This window comes from Gopherus evgoodei, chromosome 8 (genome assembly GCF_007399415.2).
Source record: "Gopherus evgoodei ecotype Sinaloan lineage chromosome 8, rGopEvg1_v1.p, whole genome shotgun sequence".
In the NCBI taxonomy this organism is placed as follows: Eukaryota; Metazoa; Chordata; order Testudines; family Testudinidae; genus Gopherus; species Gopherus evgoodei.
The window spans coordinates 88,460,179-88,488,150 of record NC_044329.1 but is presented as its reverse complement, the minus strand read 5'-3'; the positions used below and the strand labels follow the sequence as shown (position 1 = coordinate 88,488,150).

General features: G+C 40.4%; 2 protein-coding genes across 6 annotated transcripts in view; one reads left to right on the top strand and one right to left on the bottom strand.

Moving 5' to 3' along the window:
• ST6GALNAC5 (ST6 N-acetylgalactosaminide alpha-2,6-sialyltransferase 5) overlaps positions 1 to 27,972 on the top strand; it is a 156,983-nt gene that overhangs the window by 109,030 nt on the left and 19,981 nt on the right. The window contains exons 5-6 of one of the 4 annotated variants that reach the window (XR_004001548.1): positions 250 to 358; positions 1,049 to 2,977. Coding sequence is in view for 1 of the 4 variants with exons in the window: in XM_030572086.1 (XP_030427946.1) it covers positions 250 to 283 (34 nt within the window). In the remaining 3 variants the exon portion in view is untranslated. Of the gene's footprint in view, positions 1 to 249; positions 2,978 to 27,972 lie in introns of those variants that run through there. The other 3 variants (XR_004001547.1, XR_004001549.1, XM_030572086.1) reach the window with 3 other exon arrangements.
• Positions 8,336 to 27,972, bottom strand: part of PIGK (phosphatidylinositol glycan anchor biosynthesis class K) — a 115,600-nt gene continuing 95,963 nt past the window's right edge. Inside the window, exon 11 of one of the 2 annotated variants that reach the window (XM_030572083.1) lies at positions 8,336 to 9,747. In XM_030572083.1, coding sequence (XP_030427943.1) covers positions 9,631 to 9,747 — 117 coding nt within the window. In that variant the 3' untranslated portion in view covers positions 8,336 to 9,630. The remainder of the gene's footprint in view (positions 9,748 to 27,972) is intronic. The other variant, XM_030572084.1, reaches the window with a different exon arrangement.

The following is a 27,972-nucleotide window of genomic DNA, read 5'->3' as shown; positions in this document are numbered from 1 at the left end:
CAAAAATCAGTCCAATAGTCCTGGCCACTCAATTAGCCAGGTTGGAGCTGCTGACCCTAAACGTTTCAAGAGGGTGCCATCAAACGCCTTACGGCAAACAGTGCTAGGAAAGGGGTCAACAATGATGGAAGTAGTTTTATTTGCTGCACTGTCCACCGACCATTAGGAACAAAAGTTTTTCTTACAAGTGTCCTGGCCTGCTTTGCCCAATTGCATGCAATTTTGTGATGTCAGCTCTGTTATCTTTAGTTTTAGGCTGCAGACCTGGCTGAAGAGCAAGTGATAAAATGGAGGATGTCAGCTAAGCTTAGAGTTTAGCACCACCTGTAGTCTCTGGTCCCGAAGAGCAAAGATCCAGGTAAGGCTGTTTACGCAGGGGTAGGAATGGTCTCTCAACTTCACTGCAGTTTAGAGATGAAGGCATATGTCCTCCCTGCAGAACAGGTGTCAACACCACCATTACCATAATCTGACGGAGGCTGATCTTTACTCAGAGGGGCAGCTCTCTGAACAGAAGTGGGTGGCATTACTGGTGATAGTAGGGATAGCAGCAGCTTTGGTTTACCTATATTCCTTCATCATGTCAGGAACACAGAGCTTCCTGGTAGGCATTAAGATAACCTAGGAAAACAAGGATTGGCTTGTATGGTGAATTGAACCCTCCTATTTTCATAGCTTCCAGGACTTTCTGCCCTGGGGCTTAGGTAGGTTTGCTTGTTTATCTCTATTTTGCAGCCTTTTCTGCCAGTCTGGAGTCATGCATTTGTGTAATCATTTGGGCATGCCTGTGAAAACCAAGTACTGCACATACATACAGGATATCATTTTTCCTTAAAGCCACAGCCATGAATCAAGGTACACAGACATTTAGGCATGCATATCTGGCTATGTACATATGGACCTTTAGTCAAATGATGGCAATAAGCTTGAATAAGTGATCCTAAAGAAGTGAAAATGTTGAAATAAAGATGCTGATTTTAGAGTGATGATTATTCAGGTTTTTTAAAAAAAGTTTTTATCATTTCTATTGTATCATAATTTGTCCTAGGTACTATACAGTAAAATAATACATTAGTGCAGTTATATGGTCAAGGATTTACAGACAAGAAGGTCAGCAATGCAATCTTGGCCACACGGTGGACATGGGTGTACACACATACAGTATACATACAATGTGTAATTCTGCTCTGAAAAGTGTCTATTGAAAAAGTTATTTTTATACAACAGTTCTACTCCTATCTATAGTCATTCATAGCTGCATACTTTAGTGACTGAAAAAAGATTTTACTGTTTTATATTCCCAAGAGGGAGAAAAGGCTGGATTCTATTCTGTGTGCATCATCATCAAAATTGTTTATTAAATTCCAAATGCAGAGCTAAAATATGCAACCTCAGAGAAAGCACTGAGATTGCACAAAGGGTATAATTTGCCCTGCAAAACATATATGATGTGACAGATGGAAAATACTCAGTTTGACTCTTAGATCCCAGGTTGAGTTCACAGGGCTGAAAGTTGGGGAAGGGCGGGGGGAATTTCACTTGTAAACAGCACATTTAATCGGAACCTTACTGACACATGTTTCTAGAGTCACTTTTCTGAGTGGTACTGTACTTAGGGACAAAAATTATAATCAAATACCTGAAAGAAAAGACTGTCCTATGAGCAAGATGGCTGACTTATGGGGGTTCTGGGATTCAGCTTCCTTAACCATGGAATGTTTTCCTGGGAAGGACAACAGTTACAAAGAGATGGAGTGCACCTGCCCAAGAAGGGGAAGAACACCAACTCAACAACATAATGAGGAGGGCTTTAAACTAGGTTCAAAGAGGACAGGTGACAAAAGCCCACAGGTAAACATTAACAAAGGCAACCTTAACAGAGGACTAGATGGGGGGGGTGGCGTGGCAATAGAAAATTACAATAGGGTCATCAAGGAGCATCAAGAGGGATATCAGTGGGGAATCTGCTCAAAATCTTAGATATCTATACAGAAATGGAAGAAATATGGGGAATAAAAAAACTGGAAGTGTTAGCAGATAAGCTAAATTATGACTTAACTAGCATCACAAAGACTTGGTGGGATAAAATACATGACTAAAAAAATTGCTATAGAGGGGTATAGCTTGTTCAGGAAGGACAGGCAGGGAAAAAAGGAGGAGGTGTTGCATTATACATCAAGAATACATACACATGTTCCAGAAAGCGGTGAGAGGCAGATTAGCTGAAAATCTCTGGGTAAAGGTAAAAGGGGGAAAATAGGGTTAAAAAGTGGTGAAGGACGCATTTCTAGAACAAATTAAAAAAAAAATCCAAACACAGGAACTGGTAGTAATGGGGGACTTTCACTACCCATACACCTATTAGAAAAATAATATGGCAAAACACAAAATTTCCAATAAGTCCTTGGAATGTTTGAGGACAACATTGTTTCAGAAATGAAGTAACCAGGGAGACAGCCATTTTAAACTTGATTCTGACTAACAGGGAGGAATTGGTTGTAAATTTAAAGATTAAAGGTAATTTGGGTAAAAATGATCATGACATGATAGATTCTAAGGAAAGGAAGGAGAAGCAGCAAAATAAGAACGGACTTTGAAAAAAGCAGACTTTAATAATGTCAGCGCACTGGTAAGTAAGGTCCCATGGGAAGAAAATGTAAGGGATAAATTTGTTCAGGACGGCTGGCAGTTTCTCAAAGAGACAACATTAAAGACACAACAGCAAATTATCCTGATGTGAAAGGAACATAGGACTAGTAACAGGCCAGTCTGGCTCTATCAAGAGCTCTTTAATTACCTGAAAATTCAAAAGGAATTCTACAAAGTGGAAACATGGACAAATTGCTAAGGAGGAGTACAAAAGTATAGTACAAGAATGTACAGACAAAATCAGAAGGGCTAAGGCATAAAATGAATTACACCTAGCAAGGGATGTAAAAAGCAAGAAAAGGTTCCATAAATACATTAGGAGCAAAGAAAGATGAAGAAAAGTGTAGGTCCTCTGCTTAGTGGGGAAGGAGAGCTAATAACTTACGACATCAAGAAGGCTGAGGTGTTTAATGCCTGTGTTACTTCAGTCTTCACTAAAAACGTTAACACTGAACAGATACTCAACTCAATTAACATTAACAAGAGAGAAGGAACACAAGCCAAAACAGGGCAAGAACAGGTTAAAGATAAGTTGGATGTATTCAAGTTGGCAGGACCTGATGAAATTCATCCTAGAGTACTTAAGGAACTAACTGAAGCAATCTCAGAAACATTAGCAATTATCTCCGAGAACTCATGGGGGACAGGTGAGATCCCAGAAGACTGGAGAAGGGTAAACATAGTACCTATCTTTAAAAAGAGGAAGAAAGAGGAGCCAGGAAATTATAGACCAATCAGCCAAACTTAAATACCTGGAAAGATGCTGAAACAAATTATTAATCAAATCATGACACCTAGATGACAAGATAAGATATAGCTAGCATGGATTTGTCATGAACAAATCATGCCAAACCAACCTAATTTTCTTCTTTGACAGGTTTATTGGCCTAGTCCAGTGGTTCCTAAACTTGTTCCGCTGCTTGTTCAGGGAAAGCCCCTGCCGCGTCCACAGATTAAGCCGATCGTGGCTCCCAGTGACCACGGTTCGCTGCTCCAGCCAACGGGAGCTGCTGGAAGAGGCACGAGCCTAGGACGTACTTCCAGCAGCTCCCATTGGCCCAGAGCAGCAAACTGCAGCCCCTGGGAGCTGCCATCAGCCGAACCTGTGGATGTGGCAGGTACACAAACCAGCCCGGCCTGCCAGGGGCTTTCCCTGCACAAGCAGCAGAACAAGTTTGGCCTAGTGGATGCAGGGGGAAGCTGTAGACATGATACATCTTAATTTTAGTAAGGCTTTTGACACCATCCCACAGGACCTTCTCATAAGCCAACTAAGGAAATATGGTCTAGATAAAGTTACCATAAGATGGTGCACAACTTGTTGAAATACCACAGTTCTGCTGTCAAACTGAGAGGATGTATCTAATAGGGTCCTGTCCAATATTCTTCAATATTCTCTATTCATGACTTGGATGATAGAGAATATACTTGTCAAATTTGCAGATGACACCAGACTGGGAGGGGCTGCAAGCAGTTTAGAGGGCAGGATTAGAATTCAAAATGACTTTGACAAATTGAAGAATTGGTCTGAAATCAAGAAGATGAAATTCAATAAAGACAAGTACAAAGTATTATATTTGGAGGGGGGGAATCAAATGCTCAACTACAAAATGGGAATAATTGGCTAGGCAGTAGTACAGCTGAAAAGGATCTGGGATTATTGTGGATCACAAATTGAATATGAGTCAACAATGTGATGCAGCTGCAAAAAAACACTAGTATTCTGGGATGCATTAACAGGAATTTTATACGTAAGACACAGGAGGTAATGGTCTTGCTCTACTTTAGGACTAGTTTACTCTAGTTTAGGCTTGAAATTAGACAAAGGTTTCTAACTATTAGAGGAGTAAAGGTCTGGAATAGCCTTCCAAAGGGAGCAGTGGAGGTAAAAAACAAACAAAACCTAACTGGATTCAAGACTGAACATGATAAGTTTAGGGAGGGGATGATCATGAAACTGCCTACAATTGCATGTAGCCCATCTGTGACTGCTAGTAGCAAATATCCCCAATGGTCAGTGATAGGACACTAGATGGGGAGGGCTCTGAGTTATTAGAGAGAATTCTTTTCCAGCTGTCTAGCTGGTGGGTCTTGCCGAAATGCTCAGGATCCAACTGATCACCATATTTGGAGTCAGCAAGGAATTTCACCCCAAGTCAGACTGGCAGAGACTCTGGGGCTTTTTGCCTTCCTCTGCAACATGGGACACAGGTTAATTGCAGTTTAAACTAGTGTAACTTTCTCTGTAACTTGAAGTCTTTAAATCATGATTTAAGGACTTCAGTAACTCAACCAGAGGTTAGGGGTCTATTACAGGAGTGGGTGGGTGAGGTTCTGTGGCCTGTGGTGTGCAGGTCAGACTAGATGATTATGATGGCCTTTTCTGGCCTTAAAGACTCTGAGTCTACTTGTGACTGGTGGGGCCTCAGCTGGAGTAGTGTGTTCAATTCTGGGCAGCACGCTTTAAGAAAGATGTGGAGAGAGTCTGGAACAGAGCAATGAAAATGATAAAAGGTTTAGAAAACCTGACCTATGAGGAAAGGTTTAAAAAACTGGGTATGGTTAATCTTGAGATAAGGGGGGATTCAGGGGGGGCCTAGTAACAGTCTTCAAAGACATTAAGGACTGTTATAAAAATGATGGCGATCAGTTGTTCTCTATGTCCGCAGAAGGTAGGACAAGAAATAATGGGCTTAATCTGCAGCAAGGGAGATTTAGGTTAGATATTAGGAAAAACTTGATAACTATCATGGTTGTTAAGCTTTGGAATTGGTTTCCAAGGGAAGTTGTGGAATCCCCATCATTGGAAGTTAAGAACATGTTGGACAAACACCCGTCAGGGGCCAGGGACCGTCTAGCTCAGTGGTTCTCAACCAGGGGTCTGAGGCTTCCTGGGGAGCTGCGAGCAAGTTTCAGGGGGGCCGCCAAGCAGGGCCAGCATTAGAATCCCTGAGGCCTAGGGAAGAAAGACGAAGCCCTGCTGCATGGGGTTGAAGCCGGGGTCCTGAGCCCTGCCACTCGATGCTGAAGCGGAAGCCTGAGTAATGTAGCTTTGTGGGGTCCCAGGCAATTGCCCGGCTTGCTACCCCCTAATGCCGGCCCTGGCTTTTCTATACAGAAAACCAGTCATTGTGACACAGGTGGGCCTTGGAGTTTTTATAGCATGTTGGGGGAAGGGGAGGAGGGCTCAGAAAGAGAAAGTTGAGAACCCCTAGTTTAGGTTTACTTGAGTCCTGCCTCAGCATAGAGGGTTGAACTTGATGACCTCTCAAGACCTCTTGCAGCCTTACATTTTTATTCTCTGATTTTAAATACCTCAACTATAAATGCAATAAGCATCAATTGTTGCATTCCATTCTAATTGCTCTTCTTACTTCATTTTAATCAGCTGTGTGGGTTTACTTACTGAGTTTTCCCTTCTGTAAATTTCGTTTTAATAACCCACCTAACTGCCTCCTTTTCCCCAAGCAGATTCTCTTTTCAAAAGTACAGCATCACTGATTTCTTCCCTGCCCCTCAAAATTCAGCCCAGCTCTGTTGATTCTCCTGCCTCTCATTTCACTCAGATGAAGACAATTAAAGGGTGGGGGGAAATGAATAAGGCCTAAGGAATCTGAATAGGAAATTTAATTGCAGTTGAAACAGGGTCTGAAAGCTCTATTTATGTCACTTCAGCTGTCTTTTAAAATGTGACAAAATCGGCCTCTAAAGCCGATTTATCATTGGATAAAAATAATTATTTGAGAGAAAAAAGAAAAAAATATATCAGCAGCTGAATTGAGGAACAATAGGTTGACAGAGGTCCTTTAAGGACAAATTTAATTGACTCAATTTTCTAATGGGTGTCTACAATAGACACTATATTGATAGATGCATTAGAAATAGCAGAGATAGATTGCACTTCTCATTTTAATTTCTTGTCAGTCTCATGCCATTTCATTTTTAGAACAAAAAATCCTATTCCTTACAAGTGTTATAATTATTGAGAGTGAATCTACTGCTTGTGAAAGGTGCTGGATGAACGCCAGGGAGAAATGTGCCTTCTCTTTGGCCACAGAATAGGTACAGCATGGAGTGCTAGCTTCTTACTGCTGTCCTGTCACTGTGTCTCACTCTGACTTGAAGAGGCCTCCTCTAGCAAAAAGAGGACAGTGTTTTCCAAGCTCAATCATTCACTGGCATTTCATCCACTGGGTGGCATGTGTGGGGGGCATTTGGCTGATGTAATGAGAGCAAGTTCCAATCTTAATCTTATTTCTCACAGTCTACCCTGTTGTTAGCCAGTAAGGTGCTTCGTGCAGGGAATCTCTTTGTATCCAATTTAACATCAAACCACATGGCTGGTGCTCAGAAAAAGAAAGTTCCAAGTGCTATGACCCGCAGCTAAATGTGAACTAGGGTTCTAGAGGTGAAAGATTCTATATCCCAGTGCAAACCCCTCAGACCATTCACTTACCCTTAAAAATCTCTTATTTTTTTAAAGGAATATAAAGGTACAGTCTGCCTCTATTTGCCCATTTCTCTCATTCACGGCAGTGCCAAGATAGGGGAGATGCATCTGCAAATACGCAAGAAAAAGTCTACAGCTCCCTCCCCCAACATTGTGCCCGTCACAGGCGCTGAGTACAACATTGTGCTTATGGAACAGGATGACTCTGTGGGACTAGTGCAGATGCTGCTAGTCTCTAGCACCAGCCAGTGGAACAGAGGTGGGGAACCTACGGCCCGGCCCGTTGCTTAATTTCATCCAGGCCACAGAGCAGGGTTGGGGGGCTCACCCCATTCCACTTGCCCACCCAACGCTCCAGTGAGGGAGCGGGGTCCGGGGCTCATCCTGCTCCGCCTGGCACTCCAGCAACCCCCTATGCCCAGATCCCGCTCCCCAGCTGGAGCACCGGATGGGCAGAGCAGGGAAAGCACCCGCGCCCCGACCTGGCAAGAGCGCTGGGTCAGAGCAGATGGGCTCCCATTTTTCTGCCCCCCCCCCCCCCCAATTGGCTGGGGTTCCTGGAGATGCCCCCTTGGCCCAGTGGCTAATCCAGCACTGGGAGGAGGGTGGCAGGCGAGCGAGCAGGCAGCCCAATGGTGGCAGAGGAATACTCAAAAAAGAAAGGCCTGCTGCTTTGGGAGCCAGGCCCAATGCATGGAGGTGGGACGGGAGCTGTTGCTGCTGGAGAGCAGCATCTCCTCTCAGAGCTGGATGTGAGCCTGGAGCCCCAGGCAACCCCTGGCCAGAGTGTCCATCACCCCCCACAAGGCCGGTGGGAGGGGGGAAGATGGCCCCAATTTCTCCTGCTCCCACCCCCTCGCTTCATTGCCCACACAACACCACCAGGGGATGGCAGGCCCGATTTACGGCGAGAACCTCATCAGAGCATCTGATCCAAAGACCGGGGTAGTCAACAGCATGGGCTTTGGATCAGACCGTTGCTTTTTACTTGTGTGTGGCCCTCGACTGATTTTTCTGTGAGTCAATGGCCCTTGATAGAAAAAAGCTTCCCCATCCCTGTATTAGCAGTACCTGGTCAGACACCAGACCCTTTCCAAAAGCAGCACTAAGTGGGGGGGTGGGATTGTGCTTGTAGGACAGCGCACCTCAACACCACACCTAACGTGAGGCTGTAGCGAGATGCTACGATCAAGCCTAAAAAAAACAATGATAAAAACACCTAATGCACATGTTCTATGCAATTTTCTATGCAACATGGCAATGTTTAATGCTGTATTCTCTCCAACAAAATGATCCAGGCATCTATGCATTAGTAATACAAATACAAACAATACCTAATGATTTTTAGAGATTTATGCTGGATAGACTATTCTCTTCCTGTATATCTAATCTTTCTATCTGGCATACAGAGCAGAACCCTTAGGCATTCAGGAAAAACATTTTCAGAAATCTCTCTTCTGGCATTTGTTGTTCCTGTATATGAACAGATTTGATCCTCCTGTCACCTAATATTGGTAAAATCTAAGAACAAAGCCCAATTAAGCATATATTAACCATTCATTCATAGAACCATTCACAGACCTTGCAACACTGTCTTTTTAGGGCTATGCAATCTGGTTTAGAGGGTTTCCAGTGCTTTAAATACACTGGATCTTCTTTGCAGAGAGGAAAATTGACTCTGGTATCAGGGATTTAAAATAGTTGTAAATTGTACTATTATACTCAAGAGTTTCTGAGCTGCATTGTTTTAAGTCTTGTAAATTCTGTTTTGACATATCTACTGGTTCGTTCTTATTAGATATTTACTGATTTCTAATGGACAAGATGAAATAACGTTTTCATACATTTTGGCAGCTTTTTATTCAACTAGATTCAATGAGGTCATTGTTTGGCCATATTTTTGTTTTCAGTTCTAATGGCTCATAGAATCCTAAACCCAAAATTGCCCTAGGTAAAAGTACTGATCTAAAGGGTTGTATTTAACACACAAAAAATCAATATTTTCTACAATATTTTTGTTTCTGTTGAACAAGTTTTCAATATGTCATGCCTGAAGTCTGTAGAGTGACTTAAGTTTTTATTGATAAAATGACATCTTACTTAAATAAATTCTGCATATTGTCTAGACCTTTGTTCCAGTGATAGGATAACTTTTAAAAAGATTTATTTAGAGGTGGAAGGGAAAGAATTCTCCCTTTTACAATTCATAAATAGCCTTAACATTTTAAAGATTCAGCTGAGATCTTCAGTTTTCCTGCTCTCTCTGAAAACACAGGATGAAAAATTGCTCAGAAACAGCATTACTTTTATACTTTCTCATTTAAATACATTTTATCTAATAGTATAACCATTAGTTAGGCTTTTTACAGAAAGGAGGACAGATGACACAACATCAAAAGAGCATCTAGATGTGAGGTTTCAGCATTATTTGTCACTACAAACAGACATAATACACAAATAAAGAACCTTTGATAACATCAATTTTCATCACATGTTGCAGTCAGTGCAATCATCTTTGTTGCTCAGAAAACCTAGAAGATGTATTTCATGTGCTTGATTCCATATGTTTTAAAGAAAACCATGATAATCAATGCCCAGAGTCCTAGAATAAAACCTCCTGGAGGATGCCAGTCTTTCTGTTTTGGTTTCTGTAAAATAAAAATGGTATCACTGTTAGTTCTTCATGCTAAATACTTATTGGATTTATCAACTGGAAAAAAAAATCTTTGCACTTGAGCAAAATATTGACAATATGTACATCCTTTACAAAGCTGATATCCAGTGCCAAACATCTGTCCTTTTAATGAAGTTAAAAGTAACTGGCGTGAAGTGAGTTGACAGCCTGTTATATCTGCATCCTGGGAGTGACACTATAGCTATGAGTCAGACACCACTTTCGTTGTACACTGTTTGCAGGTGCACATAAACTTTCCAGAAGAAAAATCTCTCACACATTTGTTTGGAGTGAAATCTCTCACGCTTGGACTCAAGCAAACTGTGAAATTTTATGGAAGAATTTGGTAAAACATTGTTGGGTATTAAAAATATACATTCTTAAGTGTGAAAGTGTAGTTTTTCATCATCTAAGAAATGGTCAGATGTTCCTTCTGTGCTGAGTTCTTTAATAACTTAATAGCTATTTAAATATATCAATAATTATAAATAGTTAAATGTCTATAATACGCAGTATGATTGATTTGAAAGTAGTAGTTTTCCCAAGGCTTTGCACCTCAGGAAACCTGTGCTTGCCTGGTCCTCAACCAGTATTCCTCCCTTGAACAATCCTCTTTATCTGCAGAGAAGTGAACTATATCCACGACAGCTACGCCCCTTCTGATAGAAACTGAATGGTAAGATTTGTATCACTTCTGCTCTCTCCTCAGCACCATGAAAATTTCAGATCTTGTACGGTCTGTGGTGGGAAATGAACTCTGCCAGATAGAGACTGAGACTGCCCAAAATCTATCTAAGATCTGTGTAATTCATGCTACATACATGCAACATTTTGGCTGAGAATTTAAACGTGCTGAAATCAGAGATATCAGAGTTGCAATTCTTATGAGAAGCATAACTCAACACCTCCTGCACACAGTAGACATTTAACACCATAAACAGTAATGCACAATCCTAGGCATATGCAGGGGGTAGAGTTGCTAAAAGAAAAATAAGCACATGCTCCTAAAACAGAATTGCTAAAGAAATAGGCCATGTCTAAATAGCACAAATACTGTAATGAAGTTCTTGCTTAGTTTTCGTTCATTTTCTGAGGAGTGATTTGGCTTCTTGTTATTAGAAATGCCATCTGTCATGCACAGAATATACACATTTTCTACCTAAACCTTGAACCATATTCTCCTTCTTTACCATAAGCATTCAAAGCTGTTCTGCTTTTGTAGCATGAAGTCAAATTAAAACAGTCATATTTCACTCAGGTAAATTATTACAAATAGAAAATACTCCACAGTTCCAATTTCTGCATGAAACTGGTTATAGGAAGCTTGCTGTTTCCCACTAAATGCACCAGGTGGCTGGGAACTTTAAAGCCATAGGTGCAGTTTGCAGCGTCTGTTCTTTCAAAACAGCTTTTCAGTCAACAACAACAAAAGCCTTTGGATTTCTCTGCCTCCATTTTCTAAACCTGGATAGATCTGTATAGTTTTTGTTGTTTTTTTTTTAAATCATGAGAAAATTTCTCTTTATCTATAATATTTGTTATGCATAAACAAAACAAATGGAAACAGGAGGGCCTGAGACACAAACCAGAAAAACAGGCCCATGAAATGTTATTGAATTTATTTTCCCTGCTGAAAGAACCAAGAAACTCAGATTATAATTTACATTAATAATAACAAAGCAGAAGATTTAAAATAAATATATACATCCTTACATTTGCTAAAGAACTATCGTTAACTATAAAACGTATCTAGTGTTGATACCCCTTCATTGGTATTCACAACCACACAGCTCCATGTAAATATCTCAGGAAAATCAACTCTAAATGTGCAAGCTGCCAATGTACTTCAGTTCCGAGAGTGTAAGATCCGAAACACTTCTCCACACAAAGGAACTTTCTTGTTTAAATTCTTCTAATTAACCCACAACTTCGTATGCATATTGCATTGCTCATTTCATCAATCTCTTGGTACTATCAATCTCTCTCTTCTTGGAATTGAGACAAATCCTTACCACAAAGTGGCCCCTGACCCTTCTAGACAAATGACTTCAATTTGCAGTCAGTGACACTAAAAGCCTCTCTTCTATTTTGTACAGAACACATAATTTAATTTCTTTAAAGAATTTATATGAATAAATATTTATAAGGTGACCTAGGAGTATGGTTTTACGTTTTGTCATGCCATGTACTGAAGCTTTCCCCATGAAATTCCAAGAGAAAATGGAGTCTGGTACAGTAATGCTTTTACATTTGAATTCAAGGACACAAAATAATCTGTTTAAAGCCATGCAGCACAACTTTCAAATGTACTGGATATATTACTGATACAAAGACTAAAGCAACATAAAGGAAAATAGTTGGGAGTAGTGAAGTTGTATGCTCAGTTATCTTAAACATAAATATATCTTGAGAAATAGGATTACAGATTTAGAGACTAAAACTATGTGTGAATAATAAACCACTGCTTTGTTCAAGTCCAAGAGGTGCCTCTGCTGCACGCCTAAAACTGTCAATAATGCTGCTGAGTACATAATTATATTTAAATGCACCAACATTTTCAACTATGGTATCACATAGACTTCCCACAACTACTGAACACATAAAATGAGAGCACAGAAATAAATGAGTGAGATGACCTAAAACAGTTTTCTGAAATTCTCAAAACTTGTATGTAAGATTCCCAAAAGAGTTTATGACAGTCTTAAAACAATATAATTAGTGCTCTACTTTAACACATTTACCTGCCTAAGAGACTGAGAAATAACGAATTACAGCCGGTACTGAAGTCAAGGGGAGCTGTGCCATTAATTTCAACCCGGTCAGGAGTTCACCCTTCCTTTCTATGCCAGAGAGTGAGATAAATACCGGAGACATAAGAGAAGGAATGAGGTTTATTATTATTAACTATTCGAGTTGCCCGAGCACCTAAGAAAGCTCATCATGGAGCAAGATCCCATCGTGCTAGGTGCTGTACAAACAGAACAAAAAGACAGTCCCTGCCCCAAGGAGCTTACAATCTAAGTGTAAGACAAGAGACAACAGATGGATACAGGCAGACAGATGGAGGAGTACAAGGAAACAATACTGGGATGAATTTTTAAATAATTTAAATTTTAGTTTAATGTAATCAGGTACTTAGATGATGTTTTAGCATTTTAAATACAGTAAAAATGATTTATTTAAAACCTCTTCTATTGCTTGACTTCAACTGCCCAAACATTATCAGGTGTGTGTTTTAAATCACTTTGACTTTAACATTATTTTCTTTGTACTAAAGTTTTAAAAGTTAAAAAGGTAACCACAAGAAAAAAAAAGAAAAAATAACCCCACCACCACGACACACAAATTTCAAATAGAAACAATGAAAAAAACCCACAAAGGCAAATGTTAGTCGAATCAACTTCTGTTATAAGCACTCGCTTTATTCACTAATGCTTACTCATGAAACAAAACACATTATTATTCAGAGAAAGTGAGCATGGTTCTCAACTTGATGTATTTACATGGAGCTATATTTCCCAGTCTGTGTAAAAGCACACAATAAGATGGCTAAAAATTGCCTAAACAATCTTATAAGTAATCTTCATATGTACGGAAAGTACTAAGACAGAGACTAACAGGATATAGCTTATAGACAAGAGGGTTGGTTTGTTTTTTTAAAACTCAAAACATCAAGAATTTCAGAGATGTAGGTAAGCAAAACAATTTTCATATGTCAGTGATTAGAATAATTATTTGAATTTTACAGTAACTAACATTCTGGTTTTAAGCATTTCTGTTTCTTTTCAGTCACAAATGCTGCTGTTTTTTCAATGAAGTGGGAAGGAGGTGTTAGAAGATGTTTTCTGAATGCAAGTAGGTGCACACAGAGAAGGGGGCAATTATAAAGTGCCCCACAGCTAAGGGCCAAATTTTAAATCTTTAAATCATAACTGGATTTACATTCTAGCTCAACCAGTAATTCTGAGCTTGCTGCAAGGATTACTGGGTAAAATTCTATGGTCAGGCTAGAATATTGTAATGGTCCTTTCTGGGCTTAAGAATATATTAGATCAAAGGGACTGCTTCATGAGCAAAAGTTTCATATACCTATTTGTATCCACATAATGGGAGCATGTGTTTGTGCAATACCAGTACTTATGTGCAAATGTACCTTTTTTGAGTACACAAGTGCATACACATTAAGAGAGATCTCTGACAAATCTGGCCCTGAATAGATATTAGAAAGATGGCGGATCAGAAAGTAATTGCCAACACAAAAATCTTGCCTCCTGAATTCTTTAAAAATCCAGTATTTTGCATTCATTCAAATTGCACACCAACTGACATGGATCCTAGCTTGCAGTCCTTATTCAAACAAAGCTTCTTCTAAACCCAACCACGTCACACTCCTTGTAAAAGTCTGGATGGACAAAATATTAGGGTGCTGTGATCTCTTCACTTGCAATTAATTAAATACCATTATAAATGATGTAGACAGGTGTGTGTGTACGTGTGTGTGCGTGTGCATGCACTTCAAGATTTGGAGCCTGACCCTGCATATATTTACCCTGGGTGTAATACTTACTAATATGGGTAGTTTTATTGCTTTCAGTGAGACTATTCACAGTAATGGTAAATATTTGGAGGATCAGGCCCATAATTCTTTTATTTCAGACTGTTTCTCTATCTAGCAATTTCACCTGAGTAGTATCCAGATGAGAACTTTACTAAGAGTGGCTTGTATAATTGATGTACTTAAGATTTTTGATTTATACTACATATAACCCCATTATAAACGCCCTCTGTATTCCTACAATAATAGCTGTAACACAAAGGTGAAATGCACACATCAAATGTCACAATGTGTCATGAACAAATACATTTAGTAGCTTAAGGGCTAGTCATTACCAAATTGCTAGAGAGTCCGAATTAAAAAGGGAGGTAGCTAAGCAACAGTGAGCTTCCTACTGTGAATATTTTCTGTCATCCTCTTGATAGTTCTGATAGAATCATTATTCTATGGAACTTCAAAACAGTTAACAGAGAGCTGCTCCAAGTACTGTAATTAAGGAGAGAATAAAACAGTGTATTTTCAAATTGGATGGGTCTGTAGGGATCCTAATGGAAAGCATCCAAGATTTTCAGTGAGGACTTTTCATAAAACATACAGTACATGTTATTGCCGTTAAAATGCATTTTATGGAAAAGAATGATAAAGAAAATGGACTAAGGCTACAGAAGCAATTAGGTTAGAAAATGGTTTCAGAATAAAAGTTCAAATTTAAAAGTGTGCATCTATATTTCACATGCAAAGAAAAAATTATTTTAAAAGTGTCATTAAGGTCTCAATCCTTTAGTCTTTACCCAACCAAAACTTCCCACCGATTTCAATGTGGAAGTTGCACGAAAAAGAACAACTATTTGGCCAGAAGACTGACAAACTTGTGTGTCCACATTTTGATGGTGATTGTAGGCACTGCAATTCACAGAATGTAACTACAGCAGTATTTGGTCAGGAACTCAAGAATTCCCATACTGGATCAGAACAGTAGCCTATCCCCAACAGTGATTTGTGGCATACGCATTGAAGAAAAGGAGCAAACCTCAAAAGTGACCTCACTTATGCAGAGGTGAAAGTAAACCGGTACGGTACGGCATAACAGCAAGAGCCAGTACGCCGTGCCAGACCGCACCGGCTTCTGCTGCTGGGATTTAAAGGGCTCTGGGCTCCCCACCACAGCAGGCAGCCCAGAGTCCTTTAAATCGGGCCCATGGCTCCAGCAGCCGGGCTGAGGCCGAGATTTAAAGGGCTCAGAGCTCCCCGCCACTGCTGGCAGCCCAGGGCCCTTTAAATCCCGTCCGCGGCTCCGGCGGCCGGGCTGGGGCCGAGATTTAAAGGGCTCAGAGCTCCCCGCTACTGCAGGGAGCCCAGAGCCCTTTCAATCCCGCCTGCGGCTCCAGCAACTGGGCTGGGGATGGATTTAAAGGGCTCAGAGCTCCCGCGGCTGCAGGCAGCCTAGAGCCCTTTAAAATCCAGGCCACAGCTCTGGTGGCCGGGCTGGGGCCAGGATTTAAAGGGCTCAGAGCTCCCTGCAGTGGCAGGAGCTCCGGGCACTTTAAATCCCGGCCCCAGCCTAGCAAGGCTCGGGGTTCCCGAAGCCCCGAGCCCTTTCATTTGCCCCTGAGCCCCGGGGGCTCCCAGCTACCTCTGCAGCTGGGAGCCCCAGGTTGAATTAAAGGCCCTGGGACTCCCAGCCACAGCCAGTGCCCCACTGCCTTTAAATCTTGAGGCCACGGCTCTTCTGGTTGAGGCCACGCCCCCTCAGGACTCCAGCAGTACCAGTAAGTCCTGTAAGTTACTTTCACCCCTGCACTTATGCAATAACATGCTTACAGAGAAAGTTTCTTCCCAGTCCTAGCCAGATGGATTAAATTCACGAAGGCGATTCCCTGCCACCTAGTGGAATTCATAACCCTGAATTAGGCTTGCAGGCCCCCTAATGCATGAAGAGAGTTAGATGTCTTAGAATAGGATTCACAAAAGCTACCCAGAGAGCTGCCTAAGTTAGGAAGTAGGAAATGCTGAGGAGAGGATCATGGCCTGCAACCCACCCTTCAAAAGCACGTAGGAACAGCTTCAACAACAGAGACTGAGGGAGACCTGCCCCAGAATACCTCACAGCTCACTCCTGGGAGGTGAAAGACCCAACTTCAAACCTCGGGGGGGGGGGGGGATGGCACCTGGGACTCCCACATCCCGGCTGTGTGCCCTACCAATGGGTTAAGGGGAGGGGGGGCACCACCACTTCCACATCCTCCCACCTACCAGATCAGGCTCCAGAGACAAGATAGGTAGGGGAATGTCTAGTCTGAGAATTCTCCTGAGGCACAGGCATGATTCAGCCACTGAGCTCCTGGGTAGTGTCTGGACTGAGGAGACTGTGTACATGCCCAGTTGCCAAAATTTAGGCATCTACAGGGTTAAGTGGGAACTGAGCAATGGTGCCTCAGTGTTGAACCTGTCACCTGAAGTGGCAGCTAGGTGCTTAAGTCCCTTTGTGAATCTAGCCTATGGTATTTGCTTATGTCACAAAACCTAAGGGCTGAATATCCATATCTACTGTTACAGAAAAGAATAGCAGTGTGTTCCAGGGGGTCCATTACATGATGGACGTGCTGCCTCAGTGGAATTCCCAGCCTCTGATAGCTTAGGGGGTCAGCAATCAGATGAGAGAATTGAAGCAAGCTTCCTGTTCGGTACTGTAGAACTGTGTTACTGCAGCACTAGGATGGGCTTTATGTAATATTTTGGGTGCATTTATTTATTTTCTTCCCAGTAATGTTCCTTTCTGAAATTTTCCTCTTTTGTCATCTTCTCCTCTCCTCTCCTGATGGACGAAAGGCTCCTTTTCTTCTTTGCCATTCTCACATTTGTAATCTTCACTAAAGAGCTGACGTTTCAAATTTCATTCTCAAGTCAGAAACAAAACAGGTCCACGTTTCAAAAGAGATCTTTAAAATGCAAGGCTTCCTCAGATCAGAGAGTGAAAACGAAATGCCCCATGCTCTGAGAAAAAAAAGACGCCATCCAACAGGAGGAGGAAGAAATTAAACACTCGCATTGGAAAGGCCAATCATAATTTACTACACAGAACTCCCTGTAAGCAGCATGCATATTACATATTTTTAAGGACATTCTAATAGCAATTCAGATTTAGTTGCAATTTTACATTGCAAATCAGGTAATCATTATAATTCTGAAAAGAAAGCACAGAACTCACTCTCAAAATGAAATATACATATAATACTATATATGCCCAGTGCATCTAATGAAAGTATGAACTTCTCATTTGTCAGTTATATTTTTGATTTTGTGGACTAAGGAACATAATAATTCCAGCCATCTAGTAATAACTTAATCCTCTTTGGTGCCCACAGTAAGATTAAAGTCATAACGGAATTCCAACATAAAGGATTCCTGTTAATCTGTAAAACAATTCAGTGCATTTTCATCTTATCCCTCAGTTTTTACTTATTAACAATAGTGTAATGATTACTGACGACCCACATTTTGAGTAAAATAATTATGGAAGAACAACAAAAATCCAGACAACATACTGGACAGAATGCTAGCTACACTTAATATGTTAACGCCAACAACTGCATCTTAAACATATTTGCTTTCAAATTTGAAAGATCACTATAGAAATATGATAATTATGCCATGATGGCTTTGCTTGTCATTTCCTGTGTCTAAATTTTTCATTCAATAAGCCATTTTATGAAATTAATTTCTGTTCCAAAAAGATTGTTCAATACACTGTTGACAATTTCATTCCTTACTTTTGCCCAAGTTATTAATCAGGTATTTCTCCAAAATTCTATGGTATCTTGTAAGGATTTTAAAGTGCTTTACAATTAAGCATTAATCTTCACACCCGTGATAAAGGGAAGTGATGCTAAACAATTGTGTGTATGTTTAGGAGACAAAAAAATGGAAGTTTTCTGTAGAATGCACTTATTATTCAATAAACTCCCCCAATTTATTCAAGACCCACAGAGCTAATGTTCAGTATTTTAATCAAATACACCATGTTTTTCATCACACCATGCTCACAGTTTTCAGACATGGGTGACTTAAAAATGCCCATATTCAGATACATGAATCTCACTTATATGCATATATATATATATAGTCTAAGTGTCCAGTTAAATGAAGGATTTAAAATGCTTATATTTGAACATCTTGCTCACAGTTATTTTGCTTGAGACAAATTTTAACATTTTCTTCCCACTGTAATTCTAACGAATCAAAAGAGAATCCACACCAGGGATAAAACCAAGAACCTTAGGCAGCAAGAGCACAGGCCTCTGTCACTTGAGCTAAAGGACTAAGGCTACGTCTACACTAGCGAGCTTACAGTGGCACAGCTGTACCAATGTGGTTTGTAACCTCTCACTTAAATCAGCTTCTGTACCAGATGACTGCAGGATAGCTAATGTGATGACAATTTTTTTAAAATGGCTCCAGAGGTGATTCTGGCAATTACAGGCCAATAAGCTTAACTTCAGTACCAGACAAATTGGTTGAAACTATAATAAAGAACAGAATTATCAGACACATAGATTAACACAATTTGTTGTGGAAGAGTCAACATGGCTTTTGTAAAGTAAAATCATGCCTCCCCAATCTATAATAATTCTGTGAGGATGTCAAACAAACATGTGGACAAGGGCGATCCAATAGATATAGTGTACTTGGACTTTCAGAAAGCCTTTAACAAGGTCCATTCACTAAAGCTCTTAAGCAAACTAAGCAGCCATAGAATAAGAGGGAAGATCCTCTCATGGATCAATAACTGGTTAAAAGATACAAAACAAAGGGTAGGAATACATGCTTAGTTTTCAGCATGGAGAGAGGTAAACAGAGAGGGATCTGTTCTGGGACCAGTGCTGTTCAACATAGTCATAAATGATGTAGAAAAGGGGGTGAACAGAGGGGTAACAAAGTTTACAGATCATACAAAACTACTCAAGATATTTACAAAGTGATCTCACAAAACTGGATGACTGGACAACAAAATGGCAGATGAAATTCAGTGTTGATAAATGCAAAGTAATGCACATTGAAAAATACAATCACAACTATATATTCAAAATCATGGGGTCTACCACTCAAGAGAGAGATCTTGGAGTCACTGTGGATAGTTCTCCGAAAACATCCACTCAGTGTACAGCAGCAGTCAAAAAAGCTAACGTTAGGAACCATTAGGATGGCGATAGATAGTAAGACTGAAAAATCATAATGCCACTGTTTAAGTCCACAGTATGCTCATACCTCAAATACTGTGTGCATCTGGTCACCCTGTCTCAAAAAAACATATTAGAATTGAAAAAGTAAGGCAACAAAAATCATTAAGGGTAAGGAACAGCTTCCATATGAAGAGAGATTAGGAAGACAGGGACTATTCATCTTGGAAAAGAGATGACTAAGGGGGGGATATGATAGAAGCCTATAAAATCATCAATGAGAAAGTGAATAAGGAAGTGTTATTTACTCCTTTGTGTAACACAAGAAACTGGAGTCACCCAATGAAATTAATAGGCAGCCGCTTTAAAACAAACAAACAAAGTACTACTTCACACAACCTACAGCGAACCTGTGGAACTCTCTGCCAAGGGATGTTGTGAAGGCCCAAACTATAACTGGAATTAGATAAATTCATGGGGAATAGGTCAATCGATGGCTATTAGCCATGATGGTCAGGGATGCAACCCCATACTTGGATGTCCTAGCCCTCTGACTGTCAGATGCTGGGATGGCATGACAGGGGATGGATCACTGGATGGTTGCCCTGTTCTGGTCATTGGGCACTGTTGAAAGATAGGATACCAGGCTAGACATACCATTGGTCTGAGCCAGTATGGTCATTCTTATATAGAAGAGCTAGCAGATCATCATTTAAGCCTTGTAGCAACAGCAGCTGCTCAATGAGTTCTATGCCTACAGCTTCCCCAACCTGCCTCCTATACAAGTCCTTGCTCCAATTTGTGCCTGCTCTCACTCCAGCTCTAGTCTCTACCTTTCCCCAAACCCCGTGACTTCTGGCTCTGCTCTGACCTCTATATCTCACCGCCTACACACGATGTGTAACACCATGTTAGCCACACCCCATCTGGGAAAGCTCATCCCAATGGTCTGACATACAGAGGAGTTTGCTCTTATAAAGGCCACCGCTTTATAACAACTGGTTGCCAGTGGGGATAGACTCCAGAAACAAATTGTTCAAGCCACATGAGCTGAAGGAGTAACTATATTAGTAGTATGTTACCTTCTGTGGGTGACAGCAATTACAGACAGCCATGACCACACACACTTGGCTAGTATATTACATCTTCCATATTAGCTTGTCGTGGCTACACCAGCTACCAGCCATATGTCGTCATTTTAAGAAGAAGAACTCTCCTTCCTGCTCAGAAGCCCACCTCTGATCCACCATATATGGCAGTACAATATAGAGCCACTTTGAATCACTTGGCCAGTCCATGCAGTTATTTTTAAACTGAGATGCTTTAATGCATACTTTCCAGGTGACAGGCTGTATTAACAGCAGATGTTAGACAACATTAGATCTTCTACTCAACATGCTATACTGAGTACAAGATCTAATCAAACATCTCAATGGCTACATTTTAAGGCATTAGAATCCAAATACATATTCCCTCTTCTTGGAAACTTCATTGCTAGTATGAGATGTTTTTTAAAATGTCCCCAGAATCTCTACATATAGAATTAGAGAAGTCCTCCTCTGCCCTGTGTTGTGCATTACATTATGCATGTAAACAGATGAGTGACTGTTCCAGCATCAGGATTAGCTTGCATTTCTCAAACTGCATTATGCTGAGAAGTGAGCACACACCTCAGAGGGGAGAGGAAAGCAGGTAAGAAGGATCTGCCTCATTTATGTGAGCATGTTAAAGTATGGCCATTGTCCTCTCGCAAAGCATATGTTTCTCAGTGAAAAGGCAGGATAGGCAACTTAGAACTGGCAAAACTGTAGTTTCTCTTTTTTAAAAGACTGGTTAGTTTCTTCTCAAAGCCCCACCCTGCTATTGTATTCAGCTGCTTTCCACTAACAGGTCAGCCAGGATTTTTACAAAGTTTATACAGATAGAGCAGAATGCTAGCAACAGATTGTGTGTGTAAAGATACAACAACAAAAAAGATCAAACTATTCTTAAATCAACTCACTGCTGCTAGGTATTTTAGTGCCTGCAGAACCTAAGTATTGTCAATATGTCATGAGACCTGGGTTCAGTCTGCTACAGCAAAACTAGCCAGGTATGTATTGTACATACCGAGACAGGCATGTTTGCCATGCCTGCAGCATCAAAAGACAATGAGGCCCAAAGGCCAGGCTCCTGTCAGGGAGGACCTGAGAAAGTATCAGTGCATCCTAGTGCCATGAATATTCACCTGATACTTTTTCATCTAATTTAGTGTTTTATGCTACCTGGTTAGGAATACAGAGCACTTCTTTGTAGAAGGAGAGCTCTTAAGCTGAGTAAATACCAATTTACCTCCACTGTAGTAAGGCTTTTAAGAAAACACAGACTACAACTCTTTTAAATTAATGATGATAACCTGGCTGCACTTCACCTGCCTGTTACTCACCTCACCTGACTGCAGTAAATTAAGTTGTGGTGGAAGAGTTTGGAACTGTGTGCTCGCCACAGCCAGACCAAGGAACTTGTGAATTACATACACCCCCTTAGGCACTAGACATATTTGGCAGAGAAAGCACAGGGGACTGTCAAAATAAAGAATAGGAGGAATATAGAGATTGGAGTGGCAAGAGCAATGCAGAAGAAAAGACTAATACCATCCCACCCAATCCCGAACTATGCAATTTTTGCATTCACTCACTCAACTTAGTGTATGCAAGTCTGGCAAAAAAAAAAAATCCAGCCGCTTTCGGAAATCACTCAGTTTAGGAACTCTACACATCATTCACAACTCTATATACTGATCTATGACTATCTACACTGATGGCCTGTCCCTGTCTCTTCAGCAGCATAAGTTACATGTTCATCCCAAGGAGAGCAGCAGGCACAACCCAAAAGGGTAGCTCTAGCACAAAAACAGCCCTCAAAAAACAACTGCCACCCTTCATGACCAGATTTCTTGAGGAGAGAGGCAGGAAATATTTCTCTTTTTCAAAGTATTCAGAGTAGAACACCAAGCCCTTCAGAGTAAAATGCACTAAAGATCTCTGACTAGATCTAGGTAAGTATTCTACAGGCACAAGGAATATTATCGAGGAACAAGTTATAGCCGTTTAAAAGGAACAGAAAGACAAGAAGAAACACGTTACAAAGTAACAATCTATATCCATTTTTAAATACAAAGAGATAAACAACCATTTATGTTTATTATATTTATTTTTATTATACTTAACTGTAAAGTAACCAACATAAAAACTCATTATAATATCATCATCTAGACTGATAGGATATACTGTACACCGTAATATAAATTCATTTAAATTTTACCAATCATATGTACGTACACACACACTCTCTCTCTCTCTCTCTCTCTCTCTCTCTCTCTCTCTCTCTCTCTCTCTCTCTCTCTCTAAGGACTAGGACAGAGTGAGGGTGAAACTACATCCCCCTCAGTATTAGACTGGGGATACTGTAACCCAGGGATACGGAGGAGTTTGGAATTGCAACAACTATATTAGTTCCTCGGCTTGAAAAGCACAGCAGCGTAGCAGGTCAGGATTTAGTTCTCTGTGTGCATTGCCTGTCTAGTCTACACTATGTCTGATCCAAGCTTCAATACTATTAGTCCCCTTACAGATATGAGCAGCAAACTGACTAAAAATTAGTTTTATGAATGCTACAAAATAAGATTATTTGTATTAAACAAAAAAAATGGAGCTTGCTCTGTTCCATCACAAAAGCTCACTCCTCCAAAGCCTCCACTCATCCTCAGGCACCATTTTAAACCTCACTTTCATTAATTTAAACAAACAGTGCTTCCCATCCCACTTGCATGTCCATGTTAAACTCTAGCAGTTAATAAACAGCCACTTCCTCCAGACACTCCCATATCACCCATATCCACAAGCCCATTTTTATCCTTGTATGTGCGTGCACTCTGCTGGTACTGGGAGCATTCTCTGCATGAACCCCCTGAAAGGCACCCCCACTAACAAAATGACACTGTAGAGCCAATGGACTTGAACTGCTCCTGGGGGCACTGAACTGTGGATTACAATTACTGAGGTGGAATGGGCCAACCCCATAACCACCAGTAGGGTTGGGCTAGGTAAAAGTGACACCCAGCAAAGAGAAATCTAGCCAACAGAGCAGAAACTGATTCCACAAAGAAACCACATGCACAAATAATTTTCACAGGGAACAATACAATGTGACGCTGCCCTGCCTGTTCAACAACACAAACACAATGGTTCCATTACTGAAGTCTTTATTCATTTACCCTTTCCGTTCACTCTGAAAATGGAAATGATTTTATCGAATTCCAGCCTTTCTGAATTAATAAGGAAAACAAATTCCAGACATGGCACAGGTGAGCAGCCTGCCAATACCTCTATCTCTAGCTATTCATCAATTCTGTCAAGATGGGCTTGTGCATTACACTGCCACTATCCTCACAAGGTGCTACTGAAGGGTAAACAAAATATAATTAACTTAACACAAAACCCACCAATATAACTCTCATTAAAATTACACAACAATTAAGTGAGATAAATATGTAAATATATTTGGAGCTAGGAGTGTCTACACCTGAAAGAGTGTCAAAAAAGATAATTGCCATCACAACAGTGCTAAATATACCAAGATTAAATTGATGAGATTTACATCAAAACATGGTAACAGTAACAGCAGCATTACTTTATCAATGTGGGCTTACAGGTAACAATTTCTGTTGTATCTGTTCGTACTCAGAAGAAGAAATGCTGTGCACAGCACATTAAATTAGCAAAGCCAGAATTGTTAATTTTACTGTTCACTGAAATCCTATTTAAGTAAATATTGCCGATCACAGAAGCTGCCATACAGAAGGAAATAATTAGAATAAAGTCAAATGCATGTTTAATAAATGCCAAAGTTATTTATTACATAAAGTAATGAAAATGTGCAAGAATACTAAATTATAGTCAGAAACTGAAATTATATCTTATTTCTTGGACAGTCTTCTGTACATTGTTTGTTAATAAAACATGATTATTCAAAGGTCCCAGTCCTGCATGTGTGTAACTTTAGTCACACAAGTGGACCCCACTGAAATCAATGAGACCAATCATGTCTGAAGGTAAGCCAGTGCATAAGCTTGCAGGACTGCATCCTAAGGCCTCATGTGAGTAGTAGTATTTATGCAATAAAGTTAGTAATAAAGACTACTGATCTTCTGTGCATATACATCACCCTTCATCTGAGGATTTCAAGTACATTACAAAGCTGCTCATTTTTTTAATTCTGCTGCTACATTTAAATAAATGTGACATCCCATACCACTGCTAATAAGAGAACTAAGCCTATGGGGAAGAGGTCAAGACCAAATATGACCCTTCGCCCCACTCCTCCCAGAAAACACATGGTGAATAGCCAGGCAACTCCCATTCACAGCTATTTGGGAAAAGAAAGGATGCAGTGACAAGAATGTGGCCAGCTCTCCTCAGGTGCATAACGGGGAGAGAGTAAACGCAGTTCTGGGCCATGGCTTGCCACAAATGTCATAAAAGCCCCAGCAGTGCATGCTGGAATGGGAGCTCTGCCACTTTTACAGGTTGCAGTTTGTGTATACCACTGCAACAGATCTTTGCCCTTCAAACAATATAATTTCCAAGTGTAAATAAGACCACAGAGGAACTCTGGCTTAGCCAGGCAGAACTTCAGCAATTTCCACTGTTGCTTGGCCACGTCTCACCTTGCTCCAAGCAGTGACTTACGGCTAAAATCTGGCCTTCTGGCTCCCAGGGAGGGAAAGGTTGCAGTTTATATGTTGTGACAGACCCAGGCCAGTGGGGTACAGGAGTCTGGTAGAGGGCAAATATACTGGTCACTGGATGAGTAGTTTTCTGTTCCCTGCGTGATCAGAGCAGGGGCTACACTAGAGTAATCAGGAACCTGCTAGAACCAATTAAGGCAGACAGGCTGATTAGATCACCTACAGTCAATTAAGGCAAGCTAATCAGGGCACCTGGGTTTAAAAAGGAGCTTACTCCAGTCAGGTGAGGAGGAGCTGGGAGCAAGAGGCACAAGGAGCTGAGTGTGAGAGGCTGTGCTGCTGGAGGACTAAGGAATACAAGCGTTATCAGGCACCAGGAGGAAGGTCCTGTGGTGAGGATAAAGAAGGTGCTTGGAGGAGGCCATGGGGAAGTAGCCCAGGGAGTTGTAGCTGTCATGCAGCTGTTACAAGAGGCACTATAGACAGCTGCAATGCACAGGGCCCTGGGCTGGAACCCAGAGTAGAGGGCGGGCCCGGGTTCCTCCCAAACCTCCCAGCTCCTGATCAGACACAGGAGGAGCTGATCCAGACTGTGGGGAAGATCACTGAGGTGAGCAAATCTGCCAACAAGTGTAGGACCCACCAAGGTAGAGGAGGAACTTTGTCACAATGTATATACAATTCCCAAATCCTGTCTGCCAACAAAAATAATTTAAAATATTGTTCATTTTAGTATTTAATACTACAAACAGCATTCAAATGTTTGTCTCATTGAAATGGGAAAGAGTTTGATCCAGCACAGTTAAACGGATCACATGATAAGAGTTGCTTTGAAGGAATAAGTATATTTCACCTTTTTCTATTGCTAAATACCCTGTTCACCAAAATAAAAAGCCAATTCCATTACATAATTTAAAAGTTTTGATAAATCAGAAGGTTTTCCTTTACTTAGAAAAATCCCTCCAACTTTTGCATGGATCAAGTTTTGTGTTTTTTTTTAACTACATTAACTCTTCCCCAGCATTGTGTGGGTTCCTGAGATGTAGACACAGTTTTAAACATTTTAATTGTATTAGGCCATTAATGGGTAAAATAATTTATTAGAAAATCTGTTAGAACCTCTTCACTCCTTGATATTTTCAACTTCTAAAAGTCAACATTTTCCAGTAGAAAAATTGCTAGATAAAAAAAGTTTTGTTTCCATGTTGACTTTCAACACTGTTTAGTTAAGAGAGAACAACGATAACTCAGGTTCTTCAGCGGAAAATTCTAGCACTGTGAAATACACTTTTGATTTGACTAGTGTTTTGGTATTTAATTTGTCTCCACTTCAGAGTGATGTCTGTACATAAGATGTAATTAACAATAGGGAAAACTGTTCTATGAAATATGATTTTCAACCCATTAAGCAAATTTTCTCACTATGATATGAAAAATGTCAACTACTTAATTAGCACACCTACTTTGCCTGAAACCCCAAGTGCATCTAAACTACATTTTATGCTGGACTGGAAAAAGAAAACCCACATCAATTATGCCTGTTCTCAATTGTACAACTATTTTAAAATGTGTGAATAGTTAAGACAAAATTGAAAAATTACCATAATAGGCTTTTGACACTTCCCTGCTTAGGCAAAAATTAATTCTAACTCTCTGTTTTTGTGCAAAGCCTTTATAATTTCTCTAATCTTGAGTTCCCATGAGAGGGAACACAATACTTTCAAGTACAAGAGCGTGAGGCATGGCATCCTCTTTTTAGTTATGCAGTTTATTTGATGGACGTCTAAACCACTAAGCCTCCCTTTGTGCTTATGTAAGCCATTCTCAGTGGAATTTTAAGTTAATTTCAGTGAAATGAAGTTTTAGGAAGAATGTACTATCTTACACAGAAAGGCTTACTAAAGCAAGGCTTTTTAAAGAAAGCATCTGTTTTGTGAAATGCTCTAGAAACTAGTATAAAGGTAGCTAAAAAGGAGTTTGATTTTAAAAAGTACTTTTCCTCACAAGCCTTACTCTCCGCCCCCCACCACACACACACTGCTGGCAAGATCTAGTGGAACGAGTAATTTTAAAAAGAAGCTTCTGAACTTACATCTTTTTTTCGGTTTATTTTTCTTCTCCACACATGGAGAAGCTCTACTAGTGAAATCAACCAGAGTGATAACCTGATAGGCATCTTCAGTTTTATTTTTGGTGCTTAAAGTGATTCCTGTAGCTTATGCAAGCAAAGTAAATCAGACCTACCACTGGCTTTAACACTTCCCATACAGAGTACAGTATGTCGCTCACATATTAAATTCTCACAGAGAAATATTTAAAATAGATTCCTGTGCCTTCAGCTACAGTGAGCATACATGCACACACACACGTGTACACATATCAGATACTATACAACAACAGCACATGGTATATTATGATGCTGCCAACCCTATTAAAGTCATACAGAGCTTGCATATATATTTAGTCTATTTCCATGCAAGACAGAAATACATTATTTGCATAACATTATGCACTGGAAACCTATTCAATTATTCCCACAGCAGACAACTCACCAGAATGACCTAAATAGTATTCACTCTTCTGACTCAAAATTTGAAGGAACAGCAAACAAACGAAGAATGAGGCAGACATAGGCACAAAGATTTAGAACATTTAAATAAGAACCTGGGCTAATAAATGACAAATGCAGATGAATGCAGACAAATGTAGCATAATGAATCCCACAGGAGCAAAGAATAA